Below are 12,589 nucleotides of genomic sequence, written 5' to 3'. Positions count from 1 at the left end.
TTTCCTTTTCATTATCCTGTGAAAATATGTGTAATATTTTAGAAAACTTTCTTTTATAATAACAATACAACTTACTGTTTAAGGATCTGTGGTATTTACGTTTTTCACATGGCTTATTGAGTGGACTTAAATTCAAATATTAGTTTCTAAATTGCTGAAAATACTTTGAAAATTTGTCCTTTTATTATAGTCATTGAAATGTTGCTCCCATTTATTAAATGAAACATTAAGCACTAGGTCAGCCCATAGATATGCTGTCAAGGCTCAAGCAAGGCATGAGCATAACTAACACACAACAGCAGTAAAGCCATGGCTAAGGTTTCCTTACTTTCTGTTAACGTTAAATATTATTAATATATTTTGTATCATGAATTTCATTCATTCATGGAATTCCATAACCCACTAACCCTTTTTTTTTTTTTTTTTTTTTTTTTTTTTGATGGTACGCGGGCCTCTCACTGCTGTGGCCTCTCCCGTTGCGGAGCACAGGCTCCGGACGTGCAGGCTCAGGGGCCATGGCTCACGGGCCCAGCCGCTCCGCGGCAAGTGGGATCTTCCCGGACCGGGGCACGAACCCGTGTCCCCTGCATCAGCAGGCGGACTCTCAACCACTGCGCCACCAGGGAAGCCCCCACTAACCCTTTTGAATAGAAAATCTTTTTCAAATATAAGTCCTGCTTTTAAAAACTATTTTTGTTGGGGTTGATGTCTTTAGTTGTTGTTTTTTGTTTGTTTTTTGTTTTGGGGTTTTCTTTTTGGCTGTGTCGCACAGCTTGTGGGATCTTAGTTCCCCAACCAGGGATCAAACCTGCGCCCTCGGCAGTGAAAGCACAGAGTCCTAACCACTGGACTGCCAGGGATCTCCCTTGATGTCTTTAGTTTTGTTCAACTTTTTATTGTGAAAATTTTCAAACCTATAGAAATGTAGAAATAATGTAGTGAATACCCACATACTCCTCACATAGACTAGGGGTTGACAAACTTTTTCTGTAAAGAGCCAAACTACCTATTTTAGGGATTACAGACCATATAGCCCTTGTTATAACCACTCAGCTCTGCTGTTGTAGCCGGAAAGCTGCCACAGACAAAAGAATAGGTGTGGCTGTGTTCCAATAAAACTTTATTTACACAAACAAGCTGCAAGCCATAGTTTGCCTACCCTAACCTAGTTTCAGCAGTTGCTAACATTTTGCAATATTTGCTCTCAGTCACCATACATATCAATATTATATATTTGGGCTGGTTTATTTGTTTTCTCAGCCATTTGAAAATAAGTTGCAGACTTCAATACTCAACTCCTAAGAACAAGGACACTCTCTTACTATCTCAAGATTTAGGTAATAGTCTCAAGCAAGGTTCTAACAGAGAAACAAAACCAGCAGGGGATATATAGTAAATTCATTGATGAGTTTTGTTTTATGTATATTGTTTTAAGAAAACCAGTAAGGGCTTCCCTGGTGGCGTAGTGGTTAAGAATCCGCCTGCCAATGCAGGGGACATGGGTTCGAGCCCTGGTCCGGGAAGATCCCACATGCTGCAGAGCAACTAAGCCCATGTGCCACAACTACTGAGCCTGCGCTCTAGAGCCCACATGCCACAACTACTGAAGCCCGCACGCCTAGAGCCCGTGCTCCACAACAAGAGAAGCCACCGCAATGAAAGGCCCGCGCACCGCAATGAAGAGTAGCCCCCTCTCGCCACAACTAGAGAAAGCCCGCGTGCAGCAACAAAGACCCAACTCAGCCAAAAATAAAGAAAGGAAGAAAGAAATTTATATTAAAAAAAACCCAGTAATTATTAGTCAGTATGCCTTCCTGAGAACTCTTATTTTCTTCAAAGCACATTTATGGAGAAGGAAAAGAAAAGACTTGTGTAATTCATATATATTTATGAAGCATAATTATGAAATATGTGACCATTGGGGGGGTAAAAGTAATTATAATGATAGCTACATTTATTGAGGTTTTTGGGCCAGGTTCTGTGCTAATTGCTTTCTATAATTTATCTCAATCTATACGACAACTCTCTTGAGAAAATAGTCTTTATCTCAGTTTTACAGATGAGGAATATGGGCCTTTGAAAGGTTGACTCACTTGCCCAAGGGCACACAGCTAGTAAGTAGTACAGCCAGAATTAATGTCTGTAATAAAATGGATTGTTTTAGTTGTACTGGTTAACTATTACAATGCAAAAATGATATTAACTAATTACAAAGATTGCCCTTTCCGTTAAAGTTAAGTTTGCATATATTAAAGGTGGTCAAGTATGAAGTATTAAAAGTTTAAATTGAAAGATTTTTGTTTTTCTATTGAGCTTTTTGGTTTTAAGTACTTACAGTAACTCGCCTCATGCTAGTAACCTGATATGTAAGGCTGCCACATAAATTAGACACCTGTCTAATTACAAGTCTGTTTTATCTGTTATCAACCTTCCAATTGTTTGCACATAAATGAGTGTTTTCCACATGCTTGAAAACTTGGTTTCCTTAAAGGGATCTAGTTCCTAGGATTTTTGTTTATACTTTAGTTGTGACCCTTTGGTTCCCAAAGTAGAATAAAAAGCAGCCGCGTAGCACAGGGAGACCAGCTCGGTGCTTTGTGTCCATCTAGAGGGGTGGGGTAGGGAGGGTGGGAGGGAGAAGCCAGAGGGAGGAGATATGGGGATATATGTATGTGTATAGCTGATTCACTTTGTTATACAGCAGAAACTAATACACCATTGTAAAGCAATTATACTCCAATAAAGATGTTAAAAAAACAATAATAAACAGGGGGTCTCAGGGTCTGAGTTCCGGGTGAGTGACCAGCAGGCCCACTAGGAGGCTCCCCATCTCTTCCATCCTGGGAAGGCCTGACACAGGAGGCTGTAGCCGAGCTCCCAATAGTTTGAAGACAAACAGGATCAAGAACGTTCATATCCTGGGAGACCAAAGACTTGCCAGCCATGTCATTTGTCAAAGTTCAGCAGGATTTAATGACAGCTGAAGTCATGAAAGTTTTCTCTGCACTGTTAGGTACAGACAGAACTTTTAAGGATGCTAGGCTACAAATTGTGTTTCTTAAAAATTCTTATGAGAAGTGCAAAGGGGTGCTTTGTTTATAGTAGAGACCTCAGGAAGGCCTTTGCGGAAAATATGAATATTGTCACATGAGTTCTTTGTCTACATCACAGATGTGTTCCCATGCTTAAGTAACTGGAGTTCTGTTTTGTCTGATTTAGCCCTCCGCTTAAGGGTAAATATCAATGTTAATTGATCTATGTGAAGAATCTTTAAAGTATGCTTTGGAATAATCCACTGACCTGGAATTTTTTTTCCCCTTTATTTTGCAGTGATCCCGACCAGCTGAAGAAAGAACTAAATGAACTAGTCAGTGCTATTGAAGAACATTTTTTCCAGCCACAAAAGTATAACCTGCAGCCAAAAGGAGAGTAAACTATCCCAGCCTTGGGCCTAATTACACTTCCCTACAATTAAGCTGAACTTGATTTCTTAAGCAATGTTTTTGTGGGCTAAATAATTTAAACTATTGCTACAAGTATTCATATTTTTTTAATAGACCTACATTCCTCCTTGTTTTATGTTTGAACTTTTAAGGGTAATAAAGAAAGATGGTCAAATCTAACAAACCAACATTCCTGTTAAAAGGTTGAGCATCATCTGAATTTAAAAAATGAAGATTTTGGGGCTTCCCTGGTGGCGCAGTGGTTGAGAGTCCGCCTGCCGATGCAGGGGACATGGGTTCATGCCCCGGTCCGGGAGGATCCCACATGCCACGGAGCGGCTGGGCCCGTGAACCATGGCCACTGAGCCTGTGCGTCTGGAGCCTGTGCTCCACAACGGGAGAGGCCACAACAGCGAGAGGCCCGCGTACCGCAAAAAAAACAAAACCATAAAAAATGAAGATTTTAAAAATAACTAACCTTCAAAAATATATTGTAATTAATATGCTTTCATTAGAATAAATACCAAATATGTTTCTTCTCTAAAATTCATTTTATGTGTAAGTAAAACAGCCAGAAAGCCTACACGTATTACTAAATTCTGGGCTGTCCTATGTAAAAGATAGCCACTTCTACATATATGTGTATTTACATTTCTGTCAATTGCTTATAAAGTAAAATAGATGAACAGATCAAATGTTGTGTTTAGGGAAAATACAATTCACAGGAACCTATAAAGTAGAGCAAAAGATACTTTAAAAAGATCGTTTTTTGATCTAAAACTTTAATTCTAATAATGCACCATTATACATTGTGTATGTGCTAGGAAAAAAGAGCTTAACCATCTTTGTTCACTGTGTTAACATTCACTTTATCTCTTTAAATCTTGAATGAAACAATTGGTTATTTGAAACTTGCAAAGTAGATTATTGTAGTTTTTTGCTTTAACACAATTCAGTGTAGTTTTGGTCCTAAAGCAGCAAGGACTCTAAAACAGTGACTACCTGACCTTGATTTTTTTTGCCTTGTTCTTAATGTGATCACAATCTAAAACTAGGCTTCTCCAGGTTCGTTACTTAATCTGCGCCTCCTCATAATTGATGGCCTTAAAACCTTCCAAAATGACTCCCATTGAGTACCCATGACTGAGGACCAAACTGTTCTTTATATACTTTATCTATTTTGTGTGATTTTTTATTTTTAAAGCAAATGATTGCCTATACTCTTACTAACTTAAATGGTTATTAACAGTTTCAGAACAATGAAAAATGACAGTACCATTGACAATCATGTTTCTAATGTAAAGGAAAGAATATTTGTATATCCGAGTGATACATAGTTTGTCCCCTACCAGATCTCTTAAATGTACAATATTCAATATATTCTATCAGCTGCTTCATTGTAAAAGCTATATTTATTTTTGTTTTCTAGCCTTAAAGTGTACTCTGGGAAAGAGAAACTTTAGATTTGTGTCCTCTCTACATTTTTGTGAGCACATAAATTGTACCCCATCACAGAGTTTGTTTCTGGAAATGCGAATGTAATTAAGATCCAGTCCTGCTTGATGGAGCTCAGGGTCTAATTGGAGGGCTGATAAGTAACTACAGTACTTAACACGTTCTATAATTGAGTTATCTGCAAAGTACTCAGAGTTGAGGATTGTGAGAGAGGGATTCATTCTGCCCAGAGGAAGCTTCACCTTCAGGGGCAAGTAGCAGCTGGAGATGGAGGAGGAAGTCTTCCAGGCACAGAGCACAGCATTAGCAAAAGCCTGGAGGCACTGGGGTGTGTGTGTGCAGTCCTGGACGGAGGTGGGGAGATGGTGAAAACAGAACCCAGATGTAAACTTCAGGACCTGCCCCACTTCCCTCATGTGAGTGGGTGATTCAGTTGGACCTAGAGGAGATCCTCCAGCAAGTATTTCTTGTTATTGAGGGATGCAGGGTAGCAACGTGTGGTGCATAAAGCTTGCACCATGAGGACCCTGCATTCTAGTCTTGGTCCACGGGGAGCCAGCTCTGTGACCTTAGTCAGGTCACTTAGCCTGTCAAAAGTCTCCATTTTGTTATTTTTTAAGACTTTGGGTTTTTTTAGGGCAGTGCTAGGTTCACAGCAAAATTGAAGGAAGGTACAAAGATATCCCGTACCCACCCTGCCCCCACCCCATGCACAGCCTCCCCATTATCGACACCCCACCAGAGGGGTGCATTTGTTACTATTGATGGACCTATAGTTAACACATCATTATCATCCAAACTGTGGAAACAAGAAAAAGGTCAATGAATTGCCAGGGGGCAAGGGGGAAGGAGAGATGAATAGGCAGAGCACAGAGGATTTTTATGGCAGTAAAAAACATTTTCTGCGTGATACTGTAATAGTGAATACATGTCGTTATACATTTGTCCTAATCCATAGAATATACAACACCAAGAGTGAATACTAATGTAAACTGTGGACTTTGGGTGATAATTTTGTCATTTTTAAAATAAACTTTACTAAATGGTCTCTGAGGTCATATCATGCTGCAGGTCTTTAAATTATATAAAAATCCATTAAGGGCACCATCAGCAATCATAAATCATTGGCAGTTCTCTTTGGCAGAATGCTTAACTAGCCCTCTTAAAAGACCTAACATCTGAGATGGGGGGAAAACGCTTTTTACCGAAGAGACAGGCAGCCGTGTGTTCCTATCCTGCCTTACCTTGCAGCCTGAAGGGAGGGGTGCTGAAATTGGGGATGAGGAAGACAGAACCACGTGACATGCAGACGCCAGGAAATGTTCTGCAGGGGAGGAAGGCAGTGGTGGGGACGGAGCGCCGTGTAGCAGCCCCCTCTGCCTTCTCATATCTAAACTGCTTGGGGAAGACTGTCCAGTTTGAGTGTAGAGGTGGCAGCCCATTTTCTCTTGGTGCCTAGAAAGAACAAATTCCAAATTAAGTCTGAGAGACTGACTTGCAGGAGGAAATGCAAGCCAACTGTTTTATTTATTTTTCCTCATGGTGTCTCTATGAAATAAACACCTTTATTCTTTCCTCTAAGAAACATTGGCAGTAGCTGTCATTAGCTCATCGGTTTAACTCAATCATCATGCTATTAAGGGACGGTATTGTTATTTCTTGACATTAGAAACATGGTTTTAAATTTTTTTAATTAATTTTTTTATTTTTGGCCGCGTTGGGTCTTCATTGCTGCACGCGGGCTTTCTCTTAGTTGTGGCGAGCGGGAGCTACTCTTCGTTGCGGGCTTCTCATTGCGGTGGCTTCTCTTGTTGTGGAGCATGGGCTCTAGGCACGCGGGCTTCAGTAGTTGTGGCACGTGGGCTCAGTAGTTGTGGCTTGCGGGCTCTAGAGCGCCGGCTCAGTAGTTGTGGCATACGGGCGCATTTGCTCCTTGGCATGTGGGATCTTCTCGGACCAGGGATCAAACCCATGTCCCCTGCATTGGCAGGCGGATTCCTAACCACTGCACCACCAGGGAAGTCCCTGGAGACATGGTTTTAAAAATAAATGCTTTAAGTGACGGAAAACGTGAATATGCCCTCCTTTTAAGGGATTTTGAAAGAATGGCATCTAAATCATATTTATAATTTCTACTTCCTAAAAGACTACATCCTGAGACTTATTTGTGCATTCGTTCATATGTCCACTGACTGAGTCATGCTTGAATTTTGCTATGAGTCAGGCACTTTTCTGGATACGGATAATAAACAGGATTTGTGACCTCAAACTTCGCCTAGCAGAGGAAATCACATGTACACATCAGATTGCTGCATTGCAATAGTAAAGCATTTGAAATATGGGCAAACCACTCTGTAATGTCCCCTTTTGGACTTGTCTTTTTCAAGAACACCAAGTTCAAACTCCTACCATTTTTGTTCAAAACAGTTTGACTCTGGGGGGCTGTTTGAATGCCATTTTCCTGCATCGTCCCTCTGTCCTGTTCTTGCTACCAACATACTTTGTGTAGAGTAACCCAACTATTGAAAGCAAGATGTCACACTCTTGGGCAGACGGGAAGCAAAGTTTAAAATAACGCCACTTTGATAGACTTCTCCATGTAAGCACAGTGCGGTAACTTCGACTCACTGGAGGAGAAAGACAGCTGCCTGGAGAGATGAGGTCCTCGGACATAAGCGCAGGGTGAGCAGGGTGGAGAGCACTGTTGGGGAATCTGGTTTCTGTTGCCTTGGCTTCCTTGTGTAGGTCCCTGAATTTAAAATTTTCGGAACAGCTAATTTTCGGAACAGTTCGCGCCCAGTGAAAGCCACTTTGGTGTTTGGTGCAAACCTAGTCCAGAATGGAGCTGGGCACACAGACCAAAGAGCCAGCTCCAGGTCAAATAAGCATTTGAAACCATTTCAAAATAGCATTGTGCAACTTCCAAAGGGAAGTTAGGGTTGCAGTTTACAGAGATGATGAGGCCTAACTGTGTTCTTAAAATACATTGTTCTGAACTATTTCACCTTAACTATTTTTTTTTACAAATCTCTAGGTGGCAACAGTGAAATGTAGCTCCATATCTGATAAAGGTTCCTAAATCAAAAGTAAATGTTATGCCCATCATCGGATGAATGGATAAAGATGTGGCACATATATACAATGGAATATTACTCAGCCATAAAAAGAAACTAAACTGAGCTATTTGTAATGAGGTGGATAGACCTAGAGTCTGTCATACAGAGTGAAGTAAGTCAGAAAGAAAAAGACAAATACCGTATGCTAACACATATATATGGAATCTAAGAAAAAAAAATGTCATGAAGAACCTAGGGGTAAGACAGGAATAAAGACACAGACCTACTAGAGAATGGACTTGAGGATATGGGGAGGGGGAAGGGTGAGCTGTGACAAAGCGAGAGAGTGGCATGGACATATACACACTCACAAACGTAAGGTAGATAGCTAGTGGGAAGCAGCCGCATGGCACAGGGATATCGGCTCGGTGCTTTGTGACCGCCTGGAGGGGTGGGATAGGGAGGGTGGGAGGGAGGGAGACGCAAGAGGGAAGAGATATGGGAACATATGTATATGTATAACTGATTCACTTTGTTATAAAGCAGAAACTAACACCATTGTAAAGCAATTATACCCCAATAAAGATGTTAAAAAAAAAAAAGTAAATTTTAGGTGGAGGCTTGAGCTAATTATCTCCTTTGCTGGTTCAGCAGGCTTCCTTATATTTTCCTTCTGAACGCTAAGTCGTTTCATTCCCCGAGGTGGAATCATCGATTCTCTACCCTCTGAAAGTGTCTTTATGCTCAAGGCTGTAATTGTCCTAAGTGTAGGATTACAGACTTCTCTCCCAAGTTCCAACCCTATGTTACCACCTGACTCCTTGGACTTTCCTACTCAGATGTCCTCAAATTGCGTTCAGCGTAACCCAGCCCCAAATCAGTTTTTTTATTCAGTTAGTTCCCCAGCTGCCCTTTCTCCAATTTATTCTACACCACCGCTTAAAAACACCTGCTCAGAACCTTCGGTGATTTCGATATTTGACTTGCACCTTTTCCTTTTTAAACTTACGGAAAATTTCAAACTTATACAAAGAATTGTACAATGGGCCTCGAAGTTCCCATCACCCAGCTATAGCAAATCCCCCATTCATGTCCAATCCCATTACATCGAAATCTTCCACAATCCCCATCCTTCTACAGGACAATTCTGAAGCAAATCCCAGACCTGTCATTGTATCTGTAAATATTTCAGTATGTATCTGTAAAAGATAAGGACATATTCTGTCTGTCTCTCTCTCTCTCTCACACACACACACACACACAACCACACTACTGTCACACATTTTTAAATGTTTACAATTCCTTAACATCATCAATTATCTAGTCAGTGTGCAAATCTCCCCATTTGTCTCCTACATGTTGTTTACTCTTTGCTTGAATCAGGATTCAAGTAGTATCCACTTACTGCATTTGGTTGATAGGTCTCTTAAAATCTCTTTTAATCTATAAAGTCTTCATCTCTTTTCTTTTCTTCTTCCTTTTTTAATTTATTCCAAACGACCAAATCGTTTGCCCTGTAGCGTTTCCCACATTTTGAATCTTGTTGATTGCCTCCTCATGATGTATTTAACATGTTTTTCTGTGCCTTACGTTTCCTGTAAAGTGACATGGAAGATGGAGAAGCATGATCTCATTCGGGTTTGATTTTTGGGCGATACTTGATAGGAGTGGGGGAGGGGCGGCACTCCCAGAGCGTCTAGCTGTTTTCCAAGTGCCATGTGCTGGTTATCACCAGTCAGTTTGCCCACTCCTGCTTTGCCCTGTACAATAAAAGGGGAATCAAGTAAAGGCAATGGGGTTCCATTAAAAAGAGATGTATCCATTGTTGTGCAGGCCTCCCCCAGAAGGGAGGCAAGAGGACCTGATGAGCTATTTCAGACAGAACGCATAGCTCATGTGTCAGCCTTGATGAAAGCGTACTTCTTGCTCTCAGAGAGCGCTCTTGGGCTCCAGTAGTTCAAAGAAAGGGATTTGTCACACCTTTAGGTTCTCAGTGATTGCTTTTTTTTTTTTTAACATCCTTATTGGAGTATAATTGCTTTACAATGTTGTGCTAGTTTCTGCTTTATAACAAAGTGAATCAGCTATACGTATACATATATCCCCATATCCCCTCCCTCTTGCATCTCCCTCCCACCCTCCCTATCCCACCCCTCTAGGTGGTCGCAAAGCACCGAGCTGATCTCCCTGTGCTATGCGGCTGCTTCCCACTTGCTATCTATTTTACATTTGGTAGTGTATATATGTCGAAGGGACAAAGTCAGTGATTCCTTTTAATTATGTGCCTGTTCTGGAACAAAATTGCATTTTTGTGTTGAGTTATGAAGACCAACAAACAAAGGGAGAGATATGAGCAAAGTACAAGAATCCACGGAGAGAGCTGTTGAAGGATTTGCTTGAGTGAACCAGCTGCGTGGTGGATGTAACCACAAGGCAGAGGAAATGAGACCATCTTCCTTTAGAAGGCATGTGCAACCCCAGAATGGGAACCAAGATCTTTGTTTGTTTTGTGTTAAACAATATAATTATTTTTTAATTTTTTTGGCCATGCCATGTGACTTGTGAGATCTTAGTTCCCCGACCAGGGATCAAACCTGGGGCCTTGGCAGGAAAGTGCAGAGTCCTAACCTCTGGACCGCCAGGGAATTCCCCCACCAAGATCTTTGCTGATAAGATCTCAAGAGATTTAAATAAGGTTGAGTTTGTGCTGCTGCTTGAGAAAGATGGGCTCATTTGAGATCTACATCCTCTGTTTGTTCAGAGAGTATCCATTTGGCTGGACAAGAAACTTAAATTGCGTGATGCCATGACATTTGCCCTGGAGTATGCATTTCTGTGGCAAGCAACAAAAACCAATTTCACATAGTGAGACAAAGAAAAAGATTCTGAAAGAAGCCTGGGAAGTCACCCAGAGTTCAGTCAGTGTTGTTCTCTGTCATTTATTCTCTGTCATCAGTATCATCTCGATCATCAATAACAAAAAGAAGATTTGAGGGTTCTGCTGCTTTGAGAATCAGCGGTTAGCAGCACAAGCCAGAAGCTGGCTGATGAGTGGAAACCTAAACTAATAGAGAACATGTAGTCACAGTTGAATGGACTGACCTTGTGGATGAAACAGACCCCGAGTTTGTGGCCAAGGTATATGTTTTATTTGGGAGAATCTTGACTATCGCAATGATGAAAGAAACATTGAGTAGGCCATTTTCTGAATTTAGAAAACTCAAAACGATGAAGAAGTTGAAATAGTCTATATTTGCTCACAAATGGTTGCACATTATATCCTTGGTTCTGCATCTGTTTTTCATCCCCTAGTTAGAAGGACATTTAAGTCGTTTCCAATTCTTTGCTAATATAACATAGCTATAAACAACACTCTGTGTGTGTGTATATATAATTTTCCCTCTCATGCTAGTATAAGATAATATTTTTAACAACTAAAATATCTCCTTGTTGAAAGAACGTCATGAGATTATCTAGATGAGAACACTTCATAAATTGTCATTTGAGTATTACTATCCTTGGATAAATGAACAAATTAGATTTATACACTATGTTTTCATATCACCCATTCAGTGTTTGCAGCTCTGTGTTAGAAAACCAGTATCATTTTGCTGCCTTCATTTCCCACATGGTACCAGTGATTTTAAAAAAGAAAAAAAAAATCTGTATCATTTCTAGGTTGTACCCACTACAACCCATTTGGGTTACAGTTATAGGCTCTATAGCCAAGCTATCTGAGTTTCAATTCCAACTTCATTACTTTTTAACTATGTGATGCTGGACAAGTTTCTTAAAATCTCTAAACCTCAATTTCCTTATTTGTAATGTGGTTGAAATCCAATCACTTGTTGCAAAATAATCGCTAACGACATTTCAATTGTCTTAGACCATAGAGGACACTAATCGGTGATTAGAGAGAAATTTAACATCATCAGCAGAAAAGTATTACCTATTGGAGAAAATGCACATGGGGGATTAGGCCCCATGGATGACATGCAGATATACCCATTATTGTTCCCGCCTATAAGGAGATAAAAGTTTGGGGAAATGAGACTCACATAGGACCTATGGGAACTATTGAAGAAAATATAGATTAATTATTTTGTAACCTTGGAATGTAATCTTTCTAACTACGACTCAAGTTACAAAGAAAGGATTGAAAATTTGCCTACAGTTAGTAAAATCTTCTGTCACAAACTGGGCAAAAATATTTGCAACTTGTATCACAAAGGGCTTATCTTCCTAATAAAGAGCCCCTAGATATCAATAACAAAAAAAGGTCAACAACACAATAGAAATAGAACAAATGATGTGGAAATATAGTTCACAGGAAAGGAAACACAAATGGTTCTTAAGTATGTTTTTTTAAAGTGCTTAAGATAATTTTTGTACCCCTCTTCCTGTGCTATTTTAGTTGTACATTAAATTTCTTTTTTTTTGTGGTTATAGTTATAGTAATCTTAGCATGTGTATTTTCTTTTTTCTTTAATTTATTCATTTATTTTTGGCTACATTGGGTCTTCATTGCTGTGGGTGGGCTTTCTCTAGTTGCGACAAGTGGAGGATACTCTTCGTTGCGGTGCGCGGGCTTCTCATTATTGCAGTGGCTTCTCTTGCTGTGGAACACCAGCTCTA

At 40.2% G+C, this 12,589-nt stretch overlaps 1 protein-coding gene across 3 annotated transcripts in view; it reads left to right on the top strand.

The window, feature by feature from the left end:
• Nucleotides 1-8,019, top strand: part of PGM2 (phosphoglucomutase 2) — a 38,227-nt gene extending 30,208 nt beyond the window's left edge. For 2 of the 3 annotated variants that reach the window (XM_060148367.1, XM_060148369.1), the window contains exon 14: nt 3,331-8,019. In XM_060148367.1, the coding sequence (XP_060004350.1) occupies nt 3,331-3,433 (103 nt within the window). In that variant the 3' untranslated portion in view covers nt 3,434-8,019. The remainder of the gene's footprint in view (nt 1-3,330) is intronic. The other variant, XM_060148370.1, reaches the window with a different exon arrangement.
• Nucleotides 8,020-12,589: the final 4,570 nt, after the last annotated feature.

Source organism: Lagenorhynchus albirostris, chromosome 4 (genome assembly GCF_949774975.1).
Source record: "Lagenorhynchus albirostris chromosome 4, mLagAlb1.1, whole genome shotgun sequence".
NCBI classification, from domain to species: Eukaryota; Metazoa; Chordata; class Mammalia; order Artiodactyla; family Delphinidae; genus Lagenorhynchus; species Lagenorhynchus albirostris.
Note: the sequence above shows the minus strand (reverse complement) of the source record. Positions and strands in the feature narration are given on the sequence as shown.